Source organism: Mustela erminea, chromosome 1 (assembly GCF_009829155.1).
Source record: "Mustela erminea isolate mMusErm1 chromosome 1, mMusErm1.Pri, whole genome shotgun sequence".
NCBI classification, from domain to species: domain Eukaryota; kingdom Metazoa; phylum Chordata; class Mammalia; order Carnivora; family Mustelidae; genus Mustela; species Mustela erminea.
In genome coordinates this window covers 4025693-4048760 of record NC_045614.1, presented here as the reverse complement: position 1 = coordinate 4048760, position 23068 = coordinate 4025693, and the positions used below count along the sequence as shown (strand labels likewise).

The following is a 23068-nucleotide window of genomic DNA, read 5'->3' as shown; positions in this document are numbered from 1 at the left end:
CCTAACTCCCAGGACCTCAGAATGTGACTGTATTTGGAGATCGGGTCTTTAAAGAGGTGCTAAGTTAAAATGAGGCCATCAGGGTAGGTCCGAATCCAGGAGGACTTGTGTCCTTGTAAAAAGGGGAGGAATTTGGACACAACCGCGCACAAAGGGAACGCAGTGCGGAGACACGGGGTGGGGGGCAGGGTGCAGCTATCTATAAGCCAAGGAGACAGACCTGGGGCAGATCCTTCCCTGGAGCCTATGCCCAGAGCGCGGCCCTGCTGACCCTTGATTTCAGGACCGTCTGTCGTTCTACGGCCCTTAGTGCATGGGCATTGGCTGCAGCGGCCCCAGGAATCAAACACCCCATCCTCATTCTACCTCACGGTGCAAGAGGACAGAAGTTTATGCCGGCAATTGTTCTCAAATATGCGATAATCACGTCTGGGTTTGGGTTTAGGTTGGTCTGGTTTGGTTTTGTCTGGACGGGGTCTAGCGGGTCAGTGGTTAGCAAGCCCGGGAGAAGGCACTTCTAGAAAACTACCCATAGGCAGGGCACGCACTGGCAGCAACGCTGTGGATGGTGACGTTGGCTTCAGAAATGGATGAATACAAGGTGTTCGGTCCTTCTCGCACATGGACAGGGTAGACGAGCTGACCTGTGAGACGACAGAGCGGAGTCACGAGGAAAGGGACCCCCCCCCCCCCCACTGCTGAAATGCAGAGCGATTCCGCCGCCTGCCCAGTCCTTGGTGAGGGACTCAAATGATACCTGGTGGGGGAAAGCACAGCACCAGGGCCCGGGGCAGAAGGTGCCTGGGTTCCAGAAAACCAACCCCGTGCGCCCCCATGGGACAGGAACGCGACACATCGGCTGCAGAGCTCACGAGAAAGGCTGTCTCACTGCGGGAGGCGTGGACGTCATGGAATGCCTTTCACTGTATGGGTAACATATATAAGGAAGGAGAGCTTCTCGAACTCTCCAAATGGACAGGCCAGCCCTGAGCCCTTCTCTTGCTCGGGGATAGGGGGGTGGGAGAGGGCGGGGGAGTGGGGGGGGTCGATGGTGTTCAGGAAGCCTGGCTGGTGCTCAGACTGGGTGGTCTTGCAGACACACCTGTGCCCAGGGGTCCTCGACAGTACCCCTTTCCTCCTCGGCGAGGGGGGCTGCCTTCTGCTTCCTGTCTCGTGCTTGCTGGCGGACATGGCTGGGATTCCTCTGCTAGGAGGAGCTGTGCTGTTTCCGAGTTCTCTCTGGCCAGGGGAAGTCCAAGTGGGCAGCCCTGAGCCAGGTCCCAGAGACGCTGACCTTGGTGCCAAAACAAGGCTTGTGGTTCTTGGAGGGAAGACTTGGGCTCTGCCCTAGGTGACCGGTGGATGACTTTCAGACCCTCCCCATGTGGCCCTAAGAACTCCAGGGGGCAGGAAACCGGGCGGGGGTGGTGGGGGGGAGAGATAGGACACAGCCAGGACTGCCATCCAGAATGGGCGGGTCCCCGTCTATGGGAGGTAGGAGAGAGAAAAGCCAGCGGGACACCCAGAGCCTGGGCCTGGCTCACCTGAGTTTCTGGAAACCAACAGGCTCTTCTCGAACCAGAAGATGAGAATGCCTTTCTGGCCTGGGGTGATGAGGATGCCCAGGGTTCCGTTGTAGTCGAAGGGCAGCCCAAAACTGCTGTTCAGGGGGTGTTCTGAGTAACTGAACCGAGCCTGAGAGGAAAGATGACGGAATTTGGGAGAAGACATCACGGGCTCAGCGGTAGCAGGGGTCCAAGAGTTTGAGGCTTTGCTGCAGAGACTTCCTTCAGACCTTATAATCTGGGCTGGTGTTCTCAGCTTGGGGCGGCCCTGCCCTCAGGGGGACACTGGACGATGTCCCCGGGGGGATAGGAGGGGATGTCAGGACTGGGGGTGCTCCCAGGATGGCGTGGGGGGGCTTCTCCACACCCCACAGTGCGTGGGATGCCCCCAAACACAGAACTCGTCCTCGTTCAATGCGCACAGTGGGAGGCTGAGAAGCCCTGTCCTCTCCTTCTGGGCTGCCAGACACACGGCGCCCAGGGCAGGATGGATGGCGCTGGACCCCCATTGAGGCCACCTCCCGGACACGGCGGTGGGGAAAGAGGGGTAGTTAATTAGGGGGTGTCGTTCGGGGGCACCTCAATGGACCTTAGGCTAGGAATGCAAACGTGCAGGGAGCGGGCCTCCGGAGCCTGCAGCGCATTTGCTCCGGCCCCCGTCCCAGGTGTGGACACGCCAGCCAAAGCCCACAGTGGGTCTGCCCACCCTCCCAGTGTGGACACTCGCCAGCCAAGGCCTGTGGGATTGCGGGTGGGCAGCCTGAGAAATCGTGCATAGGTGGTAACCCTGGACGCTGTGGTCACCCGGGAGCAGAGCAGGGCCTAGGCACTTGATGCTAATGAGAGCACTCTGGGCGGAGACTATGCTAATGAGAGCACTCTGGGCGGGGACTATGCTAATGAAACACTCTGGGAGGGGGATGGGACCCAGCATGTGGTCAGAGGGTGGGGGCTTCCATCCCGGAGGTCAGCCCAACCGCCCGAAGCTTCCTGACAGCCGGGCTCCCCTGAGCCCCCAGAGCAGCACATCCCATCTATGCAGGGTGCAATACCGTACTTGACCTTTTTCTGCCTTAATAGCTTTTCTTCAAATGCAGTTTACATGGACTGACTCCTCTACTTAACTTAGTCTTATTCTAAATAATGATACCCGTGAGGTCACAGGTGTCAGGTACTGAACTTCCAGATACCCATGAAAATAATCATTAACAAAGAGTTCAGTGTGAAGCATTTAACACAGTCTTGTGCATGGTCAGCGAAAGTACACCGCATTTTGTATCTTATCCTTAGTGTTCAGCACAGTGCTTAGCCCCTCTAGACACTACTTAAATACTGCCAAGGGCAGGACTGAATGAGCGGATGAAACAGGGAGGAGGGTGGGAAGACAGGCGCATGGAGGAATAGGTAGGTGACTAGATGGGTGAATGGCTGAGTAGGTGGATGGATGGATAAGTAGGTAAATGGATGGAGGGAAGGTCGAGAGAGGGATGGATGGACAGATGGATAAGTAGGTCCGATAGGAGGGTGGGTGGGTGCTGGGTGGATGGATGGATGGATGGTTGGTTGGATGGATGGGTGGATGGTTGGTCAGATGGATGGATAGATGGATGGATGGATGGGTGGGTGGATGGTTGGTTGGATGGATGCATGGGTGGGTGGTTGGTTGGATGGATGCATGGGTGGATGGATGGGTGGGTGGATGGTTGGTTGGATGGATTCATGGGTGGATGGATGGATGGGTGGGTGGATGGGTGGATGGTTGGTTGGATGGATGGGTAGATGGTTGGTCGGATGGATGGATAGATGGATGGATGGATGGATGGATGGATGGTTGGTTGGATGGATGGGTGGATGGTTGGTCAGATGGATGGATAGATGGATGGATGGATGGGTGGGTGGATGGTTGGTTGGATGGATGCATGGGTGGGTGGTTGGTTGGATGGATGCATGGGTGGATGGATGGGTGGGTGGATGGTTGGTTGGATGGATGGATGGGTGGATGGTTGGTTGGATGGATGGTTGGTTGGATGGATGGGTGGGTGGGTGGATGGTAGGTTGGTTAGGTAGATGAATACATGGATGGACAGGTGAATGAAAAGCTAGATGGATTTCAGATATGAAAATTCAAGTGTGTCAGTCTTAACAAAAACCTGGCTAGGGGCAACGGTCCCTTAAGTCTTTCTTCCTAGTCCAAAGTTACTCACCTTCCCTTGATCAATGAGAAGCAGCCCAACTTGTGACAAGGAGTGAAAGTAGAAGGTCCCACCCAAAGACCCAACTAGTTCTGCCTATAAAACAAACACACAAAAAATCACACATGAATAAATCATTAATGCATTTGATTTTTACTCCAGATTACCTCATAAGCTAAAATGAAGCAAAGTTTTTTTTTTTTGTTATGATCTATTTCCCCTCTATGGAAATGTAGCATGTAGCATAGAACCTTGAATGAAGATAGCTTTTGGGGGGGGGGGTTGTTGGAGGAAGTGGTGTGGACCCAGACTGTTAGATGGTTGTCTAAATCCTTCACTCCTGCTTTGGTTCCTCATACCTGATTTTGAATGGTCAGCAAAGCATCCAGAAGCCAAGTGGGAGCCTAAGACCAAGGGCCCTATCCTCAGGACAGTGGGACAGCCCAGCTAACTGCCTCCAGACATCTTTCAGGTAAGAGAGAGGAAGACTACTATTTTATTTAAGCCTCTTAGGTTATCGTGGGGAGTTGTCTATTATAAACAGCACCATGAACTGAACTGTCTCTCCCCCAGTGGTGGGGGGAGACACACAAACATTCAAACTAGCATCATCAATGGGACGGTCCTTAGAGGTGGGGCCTTTGGGAGCTAAGTGGGTTTAGATGAGACCATGAGAGTGGGCCCCGAGGATGGGGTTAGTGTCTTTATAAGAAGAGACACCAGAGCGCCTGGGTAAGAATTCCTATTGGAAGGGGTGCCTGGGGGGCTCAGTCAGTTAAGAATCTGCCTTGGGTTCAGGTCATGATGGCAGGGTCCTACTCAGCGAGGACTCTGCTTCTCCCTCTCCCTTTGCCCCTCTCCCACTCATGTTCTCTGTCTCTCTCTCTCTCTCTCTCTCTCTCTCAAATTAATTAATTAATTAAATCTTTAAAAAAGAGAGAGAGAGAGAGAGACCAAGCGTTCTCTCTTCTTCATGTGAGGACACAGTATGGAGATAGCCATCTGTGAGTCAGGAAGGGAGCCCTCGCCAGGAGCTCAATCAGCCATCATCTTGATCTTGGGTTTTCCATCCTCCAGAACTGTGAAAAATAAATGTCTGCTGTCTAAGTCACCTAATCTGTGGTGTCTATTATGGTGGCCCGAGGTGACCCAAGACATACAGTCAACCCATCCCAACTGGAACAGGTTGCTGGACTTCCCAGCCCATCACCTCCCTACCAGACGCTCCAACTCCTTCCCTGCTGGCAGAACTCCAAGGAGATGAATCAGGAACGTCAGCCTTCTGGCCTTGAAAAGAACAGTAACCGCCCTCCCCGCCACTCTCTCTCTCTCTCTCTCTCTCTCTCTCTCTCACACACACACACACACACACACACACACACATGCAAAGAGCGGGACTATTGTATTAATAATTGGTATTTGAGTGAGGAGGCATCAAACGTAAAAGGCTGACAAGAGGTGGACTTGTGTTGGTTCATTTTATGTGTCAGCCGGACTGAGCTAAGGTATGCCCAGGCAGGTGGTAAAACATTCTCTCTGGGTGTGTCTGGGAGGGTGATCCTGGAAGAGATTTGCATTTAATTTAGTAGACCCAATAAAGATCACTCTCACCTACGTAGTCGGGCATCACCCAATCGGTTGGGGGCCCTCACAGAACAAAGAGGAGGAGGAAAGGTGAATTTGGTCTCTCGTCTCGAGCTGGGATGTCCTGTCCATCTTCTGCCCTCAAACATCAGAGTTTCTGGTTCGTGCGCCTTCGGATGCTGGGACTTCTACCAGTGGTTCCCAGGTCCTCAGGCCTTTGTCTTCAGACTGAGCTATGCTACCAGGCTTCCTGGTTCCCCAGCTCACAGATGGCAGACTGTGGGGCTTCTCTGCCCCCTTAAGCATGTGAACTGATTCTTACTGTCTGTCTATCTACCTACCTACATCAGTTTTTTAGTGATGATCAATTCCAACTGAGCACAGATGTTAAGTCCTTCAAGGCCTAATTTTGAATGCAAACAAGGGGTCAGTTAGGTTCTAGGCTCCCTTTGGCTTCCTGGGCAGGGCAGAGAAACCGCATTCAGAACACGGTCAGAGCTGGAGAGCAGAGTAGGCCCCCTGCCTTGCTTTGCACATACTTTCCGAATGTTTGGGGGCAAAGCCACTCTCTGCATTAGAACAAAGCAACCTCATGCCGTTAGCTACCAAGGATCCTGTCTACTTGAGCTGTTCAGATCCCAGCTCTGCCAGGCTGTGTGGTAAAGGCCCCGCACCGCTCCGTGCATTCACCCCTGTATCCGTGTCCTGGGGCTGCCCTGTGCTTGATGGCTTCAAACGACAAAAATGTACCATCACATTGGTGGAAGCCGGAGGTCTGAAATCAAGGTGTTGGCAGCGCTGGTTCCTCTGAGGAAGAAACCTCGCCATCCCTCTCCTCCAGCGTCTGGTGGTTGCCAGGAGTCCTCGGCATCTCCTGGCTTGCAGGTGTGGCCCTGCAATGTCTCCTGCAGCATCACAAGAACTTCTCTGCGTGCATCTCTCCACGTCCTCTCTTCTTAGAAGGACACCAGTCATTGGGTTGAGGACCCAGCCCGATCCAGAATGATCTCAGCTTAAATTACTAAATCTGCAAAGACCCGATTTCCAAGTTGGGTTATGTGTGTGGTTCTGGATGAATATACTTTGGGGAGGGTGGGAACTGAGCCAGGTCTGTTCTGGCCTCTGTATCACTGGGATGTTGATGGTACCCGATGGTACTGAGTTTTGGGTGGACCTGGGCTTAAGTGCAGACTTTACTGTGGCCACAGCTTTGTTCACATGAGTATTCCAGAAGCCATCCAGTGCCCTAACACCTTTTGAAACCCTTCCTAACTTCCTACTCTCCCTAGCCAGCTCCTTTGACCTGAAATGTTCCCTACTCTCTTCAGCCCATCAGACTCTTCAAAAAAGAAAAGCTCTTGCTCACCCAGGGATTGCTAATGACTCCTACCATGCAGGACATAAATATATATTTATTATTTTGCTGTTCATTTTTTTACCAAATTGAACATACCTGTCTTTCATAGGCAAACTTCTGAAATTTGTATCCCCGGGTGTTTGAGAAATATACAGTGGTCTGAGATATCTGATCTCCGTACAAATAAGCAAAAACTGAATTACTCATATCCTGGAAGAAAGCACACGTTCAAAAGGAGATAGAGGGTTAGGGTTGTTGCGGAAATGTTCTTTAAGGGTACAAGCTTGCAACTGGTAGATAAATAAGTTTGAGAGATCTAATATACAGCATCGTGATTACAGAGAACAACACTGTATTATACATTTCAAAGTTGCTACGAGACTAGGTCTTAATTGTTCTCACCACAAAAAGGAAGAACAACCATCACGCGACGGCGCGATGGCGGTATTAGTTAATGCTATGGTGGTCAATTATATTGTAACATATAAATGTATCAAGTAAACACATTGTACACCTTAAATGTATACATTGTTGTATTTCAATTATATCTCAGTTTTTAAAAAAAGGAGACAGATGCCCATGATCATGCTCCTGGGCATTTATCCCAGAGATGAAAACTTACGTGCAGACACAAATGAATGTTCATTGCAGCTTTACTCGTAATAACCAAAAAGTGGAAACAACCAGATACACTCCATGGACTATTACTTGACAACAAAGGGGAATGGAATAGATACAAGCAATGAGTGGGAGGAGTCTCCAAGCAGTGGGAGGAGTCTCCAAGCAGTGGGAGGAGTCTCCAACCAGAGGGAGGAGTCTCCAGGCAGTGGGCGGAGTCTCCAGTGTGGACAAAAGCTAATTCCCCAGAGTTAAATGTTGTAGGAGCCCTGGTAGAAAATATTCTTGAAACGATGAGATTATAGAGATGGAGAACAGGTTAGTTCTTGCCAGGGGTTAGGAACCGTGAGGCAGGGATGTAGGGAGAGCTTTGGGCTGGTGGAAGAGTCTAGTATTTCGCAGGGTGTAATCTTTCTGTGACTTCACACATAGATAAATGGCACAGAATTAGACGCACACAGTTATTTCCATGTCAGCTTCCTGGTTGTAGTCCTCCCACTGCTTGGAGACTCCTCCCACTCATTGCTTGTATCTATTCCATTCCACCTTGAGGTGAGACCATTGGTGAGGGGCACGTGGGACGTCCTGCAGGGTCTATAATCATTTCAAAACAACAAGTTTAAAAAAGGAAGGTAGGCGGGTATATTCCTAGGGTGTCAGCCAGGTGATCCCGTATCTCAGGTCCTCTCTGAACCCTGGGGCAGGGATCCTGCCCATGTCCATTATGGAACCTGATGCCCCAGCTGTCATGTCTCTATTTTCATTCATAATTATCTATGTTCAAAATAGAGCAAAAAAAAAAAAAAATGGCAGGCTCCACACCATATACTCACCACACAAAATGAATGTCTGCTGTAACAACAGTTGTCACCAGAAACATGTGAAACGGGGCGTTCTATACCTAAAAGGACAAGATCATTTTTAAAAACATGAGCTTCTGGGGTGCCTGGCTGGCTCAGTTGGTGGAACATCCAACTCTTGGTCTCAGGGTTGTGAGTTCGAGCCCGACGTTGGGTGTGGAGCCTACTCTTTAAAAACAAACAAACAAACCATGACCTCCATAAATTTCAGAGAAAAGGGTAGAGCAGGGTTTCTCAACCTTGACACTACTGACATTTGGAGCCAGATGGTTCTCGGTTGTGGGGCCGTCCTGTGTGTATGGTACTCTGTCCTGCAGCAACTTTGTCTCTGCTGACTCAATGCCAGAATGGCACCCTCCCCCAGTCTTAACAACTAAAACTATCTCCAAACATTGCCAAGGGGGACATACCTGACACATGTGAGAACCACTGGTTTTGCAGACACTCTTAGGACCCTGCCAAAATGGCGGGAAGGGCTCCTTTCTCTTAGCTCCTTTCTCCTTCTCTTAGGGAGGCATTCTTTGATTCTATTGTAAAAACAGAAGTTTCAGCTCCAAAGAAAATATGCATGTGGCCCACAAGACAGAGAAAGGTGCTCTCGGCATCACCGATCATCAGGGAAATGCAAAGCAAAACCCCGGTGAGATGGCACGCCCATGTATTGGGATGGTTATTATCAAAGAATCAGAAATCAAGTGTTGGTGAGGATGGGGAGCTTAGGAGCCTCGTGCACTGTTGGTGGGAATGTAAATGGGTGCATGTGGTGTGGGAGACAGGATGACAGCTCCTCAAGAAATTGAAAATAGAAATCTGGCAATCCCACTTCTGGGTAGATCTACCACTCACAAGATTCGAAAGCAGAGGCTAAAGAAGATATTTGCATGCCTGTGTTCATGGCGGGATTATTCACAATCACTAAAACATGGAAGCAACCCAGGTGTCCGTTGACAGATAATGAATGGATGAGCAAAAATGTCATGCAGACACACAGTGGAATATTATTTGGCCTTAAAAAGGAAGGACAGGGGCGCCTGGGTGGCTCAGTGGGTTAAAGCCGCTGCCTTCGGCTCAGGTCATGATCCCAGGGTCCTGGGATCGAGCCCCACATCGGGCTCTCTGCTCAGCGGGGAGCCTGCTTCTTCCTCTCTCTCTGCCTGCCTCTCTGCCTACTTGTGATCTCTCTGTCAAATAAATAAATAAAATCTTAAAAAATAAATAAATAAAATAAATAAAAAGGAAGGACATACTGATACCTCCTGCAGCATGGATGGACCTTGAGGACATTGTGCTCAGTGAGAGGAGCCAGACCCGAGGACACACCCTGCATGAGTCTACTTGTATGAGCCCCATCCACAGAGACAGAAGGTAGATGTGGGAGCTAGGCTGGGTCAGGGGGTGGGGAGTCAGCCCTTTGGATGCTGTTGAAGAAAGCGATGGAGAGAAGAGGAAGAAGAGAGGCTGGACCGACTGGCATTATGAGGAGCCCTTATGGACCCTCAATACTTAAAACATGGAGTTTCCAGATGACCCAGCAATTCTACTCCTGGGTTAGGTTACTCCAGAGAACTGGAAACTTGTATCCACATACAGACTTGTACAGGAATAGGCACAGAAGCTCTATCGCACAATGGCTCAAAGGATGAAACAAGCCGAGTGTCCAGCAGCTAATGAATGGACAAAAGTGGTTCATCCACACAGTGGAATATTATTCAGCCTTAAAAAGGAGCAAGCCGCTGACACACGCTAAAATGGGAAGGAAGCTCTAAAACACAATACTCGGTGAGAGAAGCCAGACACAAAAAAAGCCACATAGTCTGCGATTCCACGCGTGTAAAACATGCTGAAAAGGCACGTCCATGGAGACAGAAAGTGGCTGTGGGGTTGCCAGGGGCTGCGGAGGGCTGGGAAGGAACCGCTGATGGGGAAGGTCTTTCTCCTTGGGGTGATGGAATGTTCCAAAACTAGATAGTGATGGTGGCACAACGTTGGGAATGTACTAAATGCCACTGAATTGTGCACTTTAAAATGGTTAAAACGGTCAGTTTTATGTGGCTTTTATGCTCCCTTCCCCCCTCCAAAATGAGAAAGGCATGAAATGTGAGAGAGAAAAGAAGGGATGCAGGAGGGGGGTAGAGGGGGCTGGCAGGGCGGCAAGGCGAGAGCCAGCCCAGGGGTGAATTTTGGAGGCAGGGAGGTGGGGGGGGGGAGCAGGGAGGGCCGTGCAGCTGTTTGGCTCCAGGCAGTAAGTTCTGCAAGGAATGGATGGCCTCGTGTTTCAGAGGCAGCTGGGTGTTTGATTTGGATGTGACAGTTGATCACGTGGCCCCCAGACTGGTCAGAGCAGGTTTCTGGGGCTTGTTTCTACAGTCCCTGAGGGAGGCCCCGGGGTCTCAGCTCCATCTGGGTTAGATACATTCTGTACCCGCCCAGCCGCCGCGCATCATTCACTCAGAATCCCCAGGTCACCTTGTTGCTGAGGGCCAAATCCCAGCGCAGTAATGAGAAGTCAGACGGGGGCCAAACCAGTGTGTGGCTCTTCTGCTCTGCTTCTCTGTCCCTCCCAGGGGCTGTCAGCCCCTCTCCAGCCAGGGCTCAGCAAGCACCTGGCAGGCACTGCACTGGCTGGACAAGGTTCCCTCTCGTGGGGGCCACAGTCTTTCACCAAAACTAATATAAGTGAAGCAAAAGAATAACACATGGCAAGATGGTGATCTACCAACCCTTGTGGCTCTCAACTGAGGAGATTTTGACTCCCGGGGGGACACTGGGTGATGTCTGGGGACGTCTGTGCTGTCAGGACATAGCAGGGGGAGGCGCACTCCTGGCAGGGGGTGGATGGGGCCAGAGATGCTGCCCCACATCCCCACGGTGCCCAGGGTGGCCCCCCACAGAGAACGACCTGGCCTTAAATGTCAGCAGTGCTGGGGTTGAGAAACCGTGAACTGACTTCTTGCCTGTCCTCTCCTTGTTAAAATTTTTTAAAGATTTATTTAAGAGAGAGAGAGAGAGCAGGAGAGTGGGGAGGAACAGAGGGAGAGGGAGAAGTAGACTCCGCGTTGAGTGTGGAACCCAACATAGGGCCCGATCTCTTGACCCTGACATCGTGACCAGAGCCAAAATCAAAAGTCAGACGCCGAACCATCCGAGCCACCCAGGCACCCCAGACTGACCCCTTCCTCATCACAACGCGTACCCAACCATCCCTCCTCCCGAAAGAATGGCATCTCCCTTCTCTTCCTTCCTGACCTCCTCCCCTGGCCTCCTGCATGAGGGTTCTCTCCTTTCTCTGTCCTCATACAGCTTACCTTCTGTCCTGTTCCCTGTCCCTAATGGGCAGCAGGTGGGACTGAATGTGCCCATCGCCCAGCCTTGTCACCGAGCACGTATGAGCCACTTGGCCCTCCTCGGTCCTCCCGGACCCCCACCCTAACACAACTCCCGCCGAAGTCCCTCATTTACTCCAATCACGTCAGAGCAGGCTTTTGTGGTGTGTAACTACAATCCCCAGCAGAAACAGGAGGTTCCCACCGTATGAACAATTTTCATCTGAATTTTAAAGGACAAGGTAGTGTCTAGGGGCTGAACATCTAAGGAGCAGCTTTGTTTCTAGTTCCAAAATTAATAAACCTGTTCTTGGATGTTGGCGGATTGCAAACAAAATAAGAAAAAATACAAAACACATATACCTAGAGATGTGTTCCAGGAATTGGCTTCATAGTCATAAATATAGACTTTTTGATTCACTACTAACACCAATACTGAGTCAGCGATATGTGCCGATGTTAATTCTGGTGTGCCAACCTGAAAATAACGAACAGGATATCAGGAAGTGCATCCTTTCTGACGGTTTGGAAACTAAGACGTCTAGATGCACATTTAAGAAATATGTGTGCCAACAAGTTGTTTGGTTCCTCGGTGTTGGGAACTGAATATTCTGGGCTCACCTGGGACCGAAACTGAGAGCTCAGATTTGGTGTTTGGTGCCCTCAGATACCTCCTTCTTCCTTATCAAAACTTTCTCTGAGGATATAGCTTAAAGTGTAAATTATGAACGATGAACATAAATGCTAAATGTGTTGCTTATAAGAGAAACACTGGTCTTTCAATAGATGGCAAAGCCTTCTTTAGTGTAGGGGCCAGCGGTAGAATTTCTCAAGATAGTTACTGAGAGGGTAAAGGTTTTTTCTGTTTTGGTTTAGGACAATTTAGGGAGGCCCTGAAATTAATGCATATAATCTATCTATTCATAATGCACAAAGAGTTATAAGGAGCACTTCCAACAATTCTGCTTCAGTGAAAGAAAAAAAAAAAAGCCTATCTTAATCGTGAGGGCAGAATACAATCAAGGCTTCTTCTGGCTTAGAAATTGGCTCTCAGTATCCTTTAGAGGTATTTTTTAATATACGCCCCCAAACTAACAAAAACAGACTAGTGTGCTATTTCCAAACTGTAACTGCTCCCGGAGTGTTACTTATGTTGAGAATCCTTCAGACGGTTCAGTAAAACAACTACCTTCAGGGCTGCAGGGATGGAAAATGGAAAGAGACTGCTTCTGAAATTATCTGTCGTGAAAAAGACTTGTCTTCTGAAAGACAAAAGGGTTAAATTAGGACAATTTCACACAAGAAAAGAAAAAGGATAATGTCAGACACTCTAAAAATGTTCTACTCAAACATAATTCCTTTAAAAAAAAAAAAAACACATTGGGGCACCTGGGTGGCTCAGTGGGTTAAGCTGCTGCCTTCAGCTCAGGTCATGGTCTCAGGGTCCTGGGATCGAGTCCCGCATCGGGCTCTCTGCTCGGCAGGGAGCCTGCTTCCCTCTCTCTCTCTCTGCCTGCCTCTCTGCCTACTTGTGATCTCTCTCTGTCAAATAAAAAAATAAAATCTTTAAAAAAAAAACACGTTTTATTTGAGAGAGAGAAAGTGTGTGTGTGTGTGTGTGTGTGTGTGTGTGTGTGTGTGAGAGCAGTGGGGAGAGGCAGAACGAGAGAGAGAATCCCAAGCTGACTCCCCACTGAGCACAGAGCCAGACATGGGCCTTGAGATCACAACCTGAGCCGAAATCAAGAATCAGATGCCCAATTGACTGAGCCATCCAGGTGCACCCCCTCCCGCCCCTGCTTTTTAAAGACAAGGTTTGGGTTTTTTCTTTTTTAAGATTTTATTTATTTGACAGACAGAAATCACAAGTAGGCAGAGGCAGGCAGAGAGAGAGAGGGAAGCAGGCTCCCTGCCAAGCAGAGAGCCCTAAACGGGGCTCGATCCCAGGACCCTGAGATCATGACCTGAGCCGAAGGCAGCGGCTTAACCCACTGAGCCACCCAGGCGTCCCCAAGGTTTGGGTTTTATCTATCTTTGCATGAGTAAACTTTTATTTTATTTATTTATTTGACAGACAGAGATCACAAGTAGGCAGAGAGGCAGGCAGAGAGAGAGGAGGAAGCCGACTCCCTGCTGAGCAGAGAGCCCTAAACGGGGCTCGATCCCAGGACCCTGAGATCATGACCTGAGCCGAAGGCAGAGGCTTAACCCACTGAGCCACCCAGGCGTCCCCAAGGTTTGGGTTTTATCTATCTTTGCATGAGTAAACTTTTATTTTATTTATTTATTTGACAGACAGAGATCACAAGTAGGCAGAGAGGCAGGCAGAGAGAGAGGAGGAAGCAGACTCCCTGCTGAGCAGAGAGCCCGATGCGGGGCTCAATCCCGGAACCCTGAGATCATGACCTGAGCCGAAGGCAGAGGCTTTAAACCACTGAGCTACCCAGGCGCCCCTGCATGAGTAAACTTCTATAGACTGGGTATTTGACTTCTTGAAATAATATTTGAAAAGTGTGACCATGCCAAATACAAAATTATATAAAAAGTACTTTAAGCAACAGCTTGCCTTACTCAGGATGAACTTCAGCTTTGTCATTTATATGGTTCTGACCCCACTAAAGTAAAAGGTTTCAGACCAGGAATGTGTATGCATGAAAGAAAAAATGTGTTCCCTCAGGGCAGGAAAGTTTTAAGAAGTGAAAGGCCATCCTTGAACATGGTATACTGCCTCCTTATCCAGGTCTTTTGCTTCTGCCTCCTCCAGGAGAGTCTTATGGTTTTAGACAGAGAGGAACTGCGAGTTATTTCTTAGGTTTTAACATGTTTGTTGCTATTGGGAATGATGTTTTTCGTAACTAATTTTCTGAGTCGTCATGGCTAGCTTACAAGAGAGGTGTTGATGTTTTCAACGTCTGTGTTGTATTTGGCCCTCCTGCTGCACTCAGATATTACTCCAAGGAGCTGACACTCTTGGTTTTGGCAAATGTTGTCTCTTTCTTTCCAATGGGATTTTACATTCCATGTATTTAATAGTCACACTGCATTGGCTGGGAACTCCAATACAAAGTAAATAAGAGTGATAGGATTCTCTGTTACTTTTACCATTATGTTGTCTCTTTTACAGGGCTGAAAACTTTCAGCAACTACACAGTCGACATCAAAACCAATAAAACATTGGAGGAGAAAGGAACACTGAAGCACAAACCGAGGAATATTATTTTATTTGTTTATTTACTTTCAGGTTTTGTTTCTCTTGCTCTCTCTGTTTTTTGAGTAGGGGCCGTGCCTAGTACAGAGCCCAGTGTGGGGCTTGAGCACATGACACGGAGGCTGAGACCTGATCTAAAGTCAAGAATCAGATGCTTAATGGACTGAGCCAGGCAGGTGCCCTGGGGTTTTGTTTCTGTTTCTGTCACTGGGGTTTGTTTTGTTTTGAGTTTTGTTTTGCTTTCTCTTCTTTTCTTTATTTAAAATTTTTTAAAGGGGCGCCTGGGTGGCTCAGTGGGTTAAGGCCTCTGCTTTCGGCTTGGGTCATGGTCCCGGGGTTCTGGGATCGAGCCCCGCATCGGGCTCTCTGCTCGGCGGGGAGCCTGCTTTCCTTCCTCTCTCTCTGCCTGCCTCTCTGTCTACCTGTGATCTCTGTCTGTCAAATAAATTTAAAAAAAAAAAAAAAAAAAAAATTTTTTAAAGATTTTATTTATTTATTTGTCAGAGAGTGAGAGAGAGCCCGCACAAGCAGGGGGAGCAGCAGGCAGAGGGAGAAGCAGGTTCCCCACTGAGTAGGGAGCCGGATGTGGGACTTGATCCCAGGACCCTGGGATCACGACCTGAACCAAAGGCAGACACTTAACTGACTGAGACACCCAGGCCTCCCTTTGCTTTTTAAGAGAGAGAGAGAGAGAGCGCGTGCGAGCGAGCCTGGGGGAGAAGGGGGTGTTGTTGGGGAGGAGGGGCAGAGGGAGAGGAAGAGACAGAATGCCCAGCAGGCTCCACGCCTAGCATAGGATTTCATCTCAGGACCCCGAGATATGACCTGAGGCAAAACTGAGTCGGATACTTAACCGACTGAGCCACCCAGGTGCTCCTAAGTATTCTAAACAAAAGTTTTCTGAACTACTATAAGGTTTTCACCTATTTTGACCTTTTTGTTTTTTAAAACAAACTCTAATTCATTCATGCATTTGGTACCCCTTTGTTGGATACCAGGCTCTGATGCCCAAACACTGTTTTTACCTACAAGACCTTCTTTAGGTCACTAGGGGAAAAAAAATATAAAGAAACAAGTTTGGGGTTGAAATAAATATATAATGGTTCACTTTTTCAGGAACCTTAGCTATTAGAAACCTAGTGAAGAACCTAGAAGGGGGGCGCCCGGGTGGCTCAGTGGGTTAAGCTGCTGCCTTCGGCTCAGGTCATGATCTCAGGTTCCTGGGATTGAGTCCCGCATCAGGCTCTCTGCTCGGCAGGGAGCCTGCTTCCTCCTCTCTCTCTCTCTGCCTGCCTCTCCATCTACTTGTGATTTCTCTCCGTCAAATAAATAAATAAAATCTTAAAAAAAAAAAAAAAAGAACCTAGAAGGAAGTAACCACAAATTCAGCACATGCAAAATCAACAATTTTGTTCACAGGCTAAAGTTCAAATATCTCAGTAATACACTTTCCTTCAAATTTTATTTGGTCTGGTTTTAGACAGAACTTGAAAACAGTAAATCAGAGGGGCACCTGGGTGGCTCAGGCCGTTAAGCATCTGACTTTCGGTTTCGACTTAAGTGAGGATCTCAGAGTTGTGAGGCTCTGTGCTTCTCTCCCTCAAATAAATGAATAAAATCTTAAAAAACAAAAAGAAAAGGTTTGAAACAGTAAATCAGAAAGTAGGAGACTCTTAAGACAGTCTTGCAAAAGACTGGCATGTGGTCAACAAAATAGGATGTCTATAAACATGGGAAAGAAATAGGAAACATGTTTAAATTAGATATATTGGGGCACCTGGGGGGCTCAGTCATTGGGCGTCTGCCTTGGGCTCAGGTCTTGATCCCAGGGTTCTGGGATCAAGCCCCGCGTCGGCCTACCTGCTCAGCAGTAAGCCTGCTTCTCCCTCTCCCGATCACCCTGTTTGTATTCCCTCTCTAGCCATCCCTCTCTCTGTCGAATAAATATGTTTTTAAATCTTTTAAAAAATTAGGCAGATCATGATTTTATAGCAAAAGATAACAGCTAGCTCCAAAGGCAGTGGCTGCTGGCATTAGCCAGGCCACACTTCTACTTAGAAAACTTGACTCGCTACCTATATCCTAAAGGATCAAGGGCAAGATTTCTAAACTGGCCTGCAGGGTGGTCCATTATCTGAACTCTACCCATCTCCCTACCCTAGGGCTTCTTGCCCTCAGCACTATTGACCTTCCCCACTGTCACCCTGATGGACTGAAGTCCTACCTGGGCTTCAACTAGTCCCTGATGCCCCTTCCTCCATGCAGCCTTCCTTGATTGCCCTCAAGCCTGCTCCTCCTCTGAACCACTAGATTTCATGTCTGACTCTCCTAACCCTATCTCCCTCCAATCCTGCCTCTCTGGTCTCTCTCACTGTGCTATAGCCTCAGCCCCTCACTTGTGTCCTTCTGCCTCTCACCTCTCTGCCACCTGTTTGTCACCCAACAATCAACAGTCATTTAAAAAAGAAGTTAGATTGTTTCACTCCTCTGCTTAATCTCTGGTGGCTTTCACTGAAATCCAAAGGTGTCACCACACCTTACAAAGCCCCACTAATGTCAACATCTGCCTTCACTCCTTCCCCTCACTCATTGTCCTTGAGCTGTTCCTCCAAAAATCAAGCGAGGTCCTGCCTCAGGGCCTTTGCTCATGCTGTCCCTCCCACCTGGAATGCTCTTCCCCCCTGACTGGAAAGGAAAGGACACTCCAGGGAGAGGTTCCAGATGGGACAAAGGGCTCAGGAAGCACATGCACGAGCAACATTTTAGGTTAACTGCCAAAAAATGGGGTCCTTGTGTCTGAGAATGTGTGTTGAACATTTTGACAGATTCTGCCAAACTGTCCAAACCCACTTAGCCTCATCCATGTTTGTCCTCATCCTCACCAGCGCTCCCGGCAGAAAAGTGACATTTTCATCACTGTATTAAGCATTAGAACGTCTCATTGCCAGAAGCTGTTGGAATCAGACCCTCTCTGTCTCCAGCGTGCTGTGGGGATCAGGATTTCGTTTAAGCATGTTATGCTCTAAGCTGGGTGTCTGGCAAACTTTTCCTGTAAAGGGACAGAAAGGCCATAGTTTAGGGACCCCAGAGCCTCTGTCTGGACTGCTGAACTCTGCTCTTATAGCACAAATGCTTCTGTGGACAATTAAAACCTTATTATGGACATCAAAATTTGAATTCCACGTCATTTCACTGCCACAAAATACGGTTCTACTCTTGACTGCCTTTCAGTCGTATAAATATATAAAGAGACTATTCTTAACTTGCCAGCCACACACAGTCAGGTGGCGGGGCTGAATCTGGCCGGGGAGGCCACTGTCTGTGATCCTGCTCTAAAGCAGAGATGATGAGGAGACCATTCTGCTCCTGGGCTGTCCCACACGCTTGCCACGAGCTCCGCTGTGTGCTTGAAATGTGCTTCGTTTGCGTGGCTTCTACACTGCCTTTAATTTTAATCAACTAAAAATTTTAATTTTTTGAACTGCAGTACAACACACACAACATAAAATGTGTGTCTCACAATTTATTTTAATTGTGATAAAATACACATAAAATATGCCATTATAATTGTTTCTAATGCCCAGCTCAGCAGCGCGAAGCACACTCACACTGTCCTGCAGCCACGCCCACCCTCTGACTCTAGAACTTTGCACCTCCCCACATGGAGACTCTGTCCCCGTGAAGCACGGACTCCCCACCCCTGCCCTAGCCCTGGCTCCCACCATTTCCTGTCTCTGTGGACGGGACTCCTCTGGGGACCTCCAGGGAGTGGGGTCCTGCGGGACGGGTCCTTCTGGGTCTGGCTTATGTCATTGAGCATAAGGTCCTCCGGGTTCATCCACATTGCACCAGGTACAGGGATGTCTTGGCTTCTGGAGAGAGTGACATAAACCTTGGACCTCTCTGCTCTTGCTTTTTCTCCTGTCTGTCCCACTGCTTTGCCAGCTGCTTCCCCACCACGTGCCCTGACTTCTCTGTGACATCCCTCTGTCTTCCCTCGCGCCTGCCTTCCCTAGCTTCTTGGGTCTCCTGGGTTCCCATTTCCCTTTCTCTTCTCCCACATGCTCTGTATAATCACGATTCACCAGAATCTCCGGCCGATGAACAGGAGATCACTGGGTGACGGCCCACAGCCAGAACTAGCACGGACAGGTAGAAGACCTTCTGTTCCCAGGTTTGGCCTCACGTGTCCTCAATGCCTCGCAAGCAGCAAGCCACCCCACACGGCCTCACGTGTCCTCAATGCCTCGCAAGCAGCAAGCCACCCCACACGGCCAACTCTCTCCCCCACCCTGTTCCTTACACCAGAAACTTACACCAGAGGGCCATCTTAGACGGCTCGCTCACCTCCGATCTCCACACCCCAGGAGAACTGACACATCCTGCCGTGTCTCCTCCTGTTTATAGCCTTGCCTTCTGTTTAGACTTTAGCACATTGTTGTTTTGTTGTGTTTCTTTTGTTTGTTTGTTGTTTGTTTTTGCTTGGGCTCTTGAAATCCTCCTGAACACAAACTGTGTAGCTCCCAACCCTCCACTGCCCTTAGGACGAGGAGTAAACATTTCAGTATGCTGTACACAGCTGGTTTCCTAACCTTGCACCCTGATGACCCCAAGTGCACGCTGGGCAGAGTATCCCCATTCCTTTGAATGCACCCCCCCATGATGGTTAATTATATCCAAGCTATGTGACAGGTGATACCATACCACACTGTAATTCTTTTATTTGCTGGTTTCTTCATTTCTCTTCCTCTGACCCTCACCCTGACTATGAACTCCCTACAGGCCAGCAACCAGCAACACCCATCTGCCTTAATGTTTGTTGAATGAATGAACGAATGAGGTCAAATCTAACATTTTAATAAAAAGGAAGTTAACAGTACCTGAAACGGTCACTTACCCTAGATACAGGGCTACGTTTTTCTTGCAAGGATGTTTAATCAATTGTGTTCTCGGAGATGAAAAATACAGTTGGTCCTAGAGAGAGTGTGTCACACAATAATATCAGTAATAATGAACGGTTGAGAAAAATAATTTCCTGATATAGAACATTGAAACTGTAAATGTGAAGTTGAGGCAAGTGCGTAATAGGAATGCAATGTAATTCTCCTGTTTTCCTAGTACACTCTGGTGACGTCAGATGTCAAGGGGAGGGCGGGGAGGAGGGTAGAGAAGCTGGGTGAGCAGTATCTGAGACATCTCTGTGCTCTATTTGCCACTTGCTGTGAATTTATGTCAAAATAAAAAATTAAGAGAGATTAACAGGATAATTACTGATATCACATTCCTTGTCCATGTTACCATGTATTTACAGATCATGAGTTATTTGGAAGAGACACCAGAGAGTGAGGAATTGTAAAGGTAACATGTTAGGGACCAGGCGCTTGGAGATGATTTAGAAATGCAGACATCACTTTCTGAAATAAGGCTGTGTCGACAGGAAACGTATTTTAACAGGTGAAATATTTCTTCCTGCATTATAGGCACACATGGGGTGAAAAAAAAATAAAGTTTGTTCTTGCAGGACCTCATGCAAGCCATGTAACGGTTTGTTTCTTATTATTCCAGAGTTACAGTGTAGCAAACGAACACTGAAAAGGAGTATCTGAGTTCTAAATCCACTTCCATCTCCTGGCTTTCTTCATGTCATTTGATTACTTGAAAGTTTTTTTAGTAAAATGGGAAAGATTAAGCCCTACTTCCAAGTGCAATGGTAGGAATTAGATAATGCTTATTTCACGGGCACCGAGAAATACTGAGCGTTAGTTCTGAAAGTGGAGGACAGAGGGAGAGCGAGAGAGAGAGAGCAGTACGGAGCCACATACCCCTTGAATTTGCTGTCTGATATGAAACACCTTTCCTGTCCTCACCATGTGATTACTAGAGATAAGTGACAAGAGAGACCATCTGTCATTTTTGCCAAATATTCAGCATGACTCCTACTAGGGTACACACACATGTACATGCAACAGTGGAGATTTAATTTCCGAGAGCTCATAAAGGCTCATTTGCAGATCTCAGATTAGGAACTCCTACTTCAACCCCAAGGTCTTCTTTCTCGCTCTCCTTTTTTTTTTTTTTTTTTTTTTTTAAAGGCTGTGTCCAGGCTAGGGTTGGGAAGATGGATGGTCTTGGCAGCTGGAGAAGGTTGGTATGGTTTATAGCTTATAGCGAGTTTGTCCAGCTTGACATGCGCCAGAAGCACCTAGAGGCTTGATAAAGGGTAGACTGCGGGGCCCCACCTCTGAGTCTCTGATTCAGTAGGTCCAAGTCTAACAAATTCCCAGGTGATGCTAATGTTGCTGATCCAGGACCACACTTGGGAGAACCAGTGCGAGGAAATGGGAGAATTGGTTATCACCCATCTTTCCAAACTCTGGGACAAATCCCATTGGTAAATCGTACTGGAAAACTGCTTTTTGCTTACTAGCTATGTGCCTTTAGGTTGGTGAGTCTTTAATTTCACTGGATCTGTTTTCACATCAATAAAGTAAAGTTAAGGAATCATTGCTCCGTGAACTGTTGTAAAGCTCAAGTTAGGTCATGCACCAGGAGCGCGCGTTTACTATTTCATGGGCAAACAGGGCCCTGCAGAATAGGACAGCTTACTCCAGGCAGGAGTTCCCTGAGGGCAGGAACTGGGCTTTCACATTTCCCTAATCCCTGTGGCACCCTCCACACAGCATCTACTAATCTAATATACACTGAAATCTAAAAATGTTCTGGGTAACGAGTGAGTGAGATAAGTACTCCACATCCTCATGGAGTTCACACTCTAGTGACAACATCAGACAAAAATTTGTCAAAACAATAACAGAAATTAGCCATTGCTAGGAAAAAGCCATTGCGGGCGGGGGCGGGGGGTAGTGCTTTAAATAAGGAGATGTGCTGTTTAAGTCAGGATCCGATTGACCTAAACTAGGATCAGGAACCAGACATGGAGAAATCTGGAAGCAAAGTGTGCCAGGCAGAGAGGATACCAAGCACCCTCTCCCCTGTCCCCAAGGCTGGCCAGACTTTGGCTTGTTCAAGGGATGCTGTGACTGGGGCGTTGATTTAGGGAAGGGCAGGCACCGGATTGGTGGTTCTCAAATTCCCTAGGCAGTGCCTGAAGACATTCTTGATAGAAGTACTATGGCACCCAGCAGGTGGAGGCCACGGACCCTGCTCCACATCTTACACGCCCAGGACGACCCCACCCCAAAGCGTCCTCAACGTCAGCAGCGCCGCTGTTGAGAACGCCCGGGCCAGATCATGCCGGGGGATTCAGGAACTTGGGTTTCTTCCCGGGCGCAACAGAGAATCGGGGCAGGCGAATGACGGGGTCAGATTCTTTTACCGATGATCCCCCTGACTGCGGGACTGGGCGACGGAGGGGAGGCACGGCCAGGGCGGCGGCAGCGGACGTGGCTCCCAGAGTGGGAATCGGGCCCAAGCTTTGAAATGGCAACGGGGGGGGGGGGGGGGGCGTGGTGATGGGCTGCAGGGAGTTGGGGTGAAAGAACGGGAAACATCAAGTTCAACTTCTAGAACAAGAAACTGGGAACCCTTAACGAGGTGGGGGAGCCTCCGCTCAGGGACGCGCCGGCCCCCTCCGCGACCCCGGGCAGCACCCCTCCCCGGGGAGGGCAGCCCCACCGGCACAGCGGCTGAGCTCTGGCCAGCAAGCAGAGTCGCAGGGTCGCCGCAGCCACCAGCATCAACACCAGCATCTTGCACAAAGAACCACCGCCACCAATGCGCCTCAACCGCCGCTGGGTGTCGCCTCACAGTCTGCGCATGCGCAGCCTGAACCTGAGCGCGCAGCGGCCAGCGAGCGGCGTGGGGGGGGTCCTGCTGGCGTCTGAGCATGCGCACCTCGTCTCCCGGGGAACGCCTAAGCTACACACAACACGCCCCCCATGAGCGCCGGGCTGTGCGCACACCGCCGCTCACGTTCTCCCCAGTCTGAGCATGCGTTCATCGTCTCCCGAACGCGCCACCAGGGAGGGCTCAGGCTGGCGCGCACAGCTGCCTGTGGGCAGGCTCGTTGGAGCATGCGCACGGGGTCTCCCGGGAAACCCGAGTCCACCAAGCAGGACGCGTTCCAGAGCCGGAGCGCGTGTCGCCCGCGCGCCTAAGCGAAGTGTACGCACAGGACTGCCTACGCGTTCTCGCAACTGCATTTGCAGCACCGGGGGTTCCCTTTTCAGAGGCGCTGGGGCGTGCCCACAGCCCTCCACGTGAGCCGAAGCGGCTTACAGCTTCCCCGCGGGCGGCCGGAAGAGGCGGAGGCAGTGAAGAGGCTGAGCCCCGCCTCCACGCTCCTTCAAGCCACACCCCCGCCGCTTTCCGTTCCGGGTCACGCCCCCCCTTGGGTTCCCC

The 23068-nt window shown here is 49.4% G+C and overlaps 1 protein-coding gene across 6 annotated transcripts in view; it reads right to left on the bottom strand.

Annotated features, from left to right (window-relative positions):
* CATSPERD (cation channel sperm associated auxiliary subunit delta) overlaps positions 1-22999 on the bottom strand; it is a 48446-nt gene extending 25447 nt beyond the window's left edge. For 2 of the 6 annotated variants that reach the window (XM_032307555.1, XM_032307565.1), the window contains exons 1-10: positions 22343-22535; positions 20530-20584; positions 19605-19681; positions 12689-12761; positions 11863-11977; positions 8150-8217; positions 6795-6908; positions 3770-3853; positions 1545-1695; positions 549-644 (exon numbers count right to left, since the gene is read on the bottom strand). In XM_032307555.1, the coding sequence (XP_032163446.1) occupies positions 549-644; positions 1545-1695; positions 3770-3853; positions 6795-6908; positions 8150-8217; positions 11863-11977; positions 12689-12761; positions 19605-19681; positions 20530-20584; positions 22343-22416 (907 nt within the window). In that variant the 5' untranslated portion in view covers positions 22417-22535. Of the gene's footprint in view, positions 1-548; positions 645-1544; positions 1696-3769; positions 3854-6794; positions 6909-8149; positions 8218-11862; positions 11978-12688; positions 12762-19604; positions 19682-20118; positions 20355-20529; positions 20585-22342; positions 22536-22561; positions 22814-22839 lie in introns of those variants that run through there. The other 4 variants (XM_032307572.1, XM_032307594.1, XM_032307580.1 and 1 more) reach the window with 4 other exon arrangements.
* Positions 23000-23068: the final 69 nt, after the last annotated feature.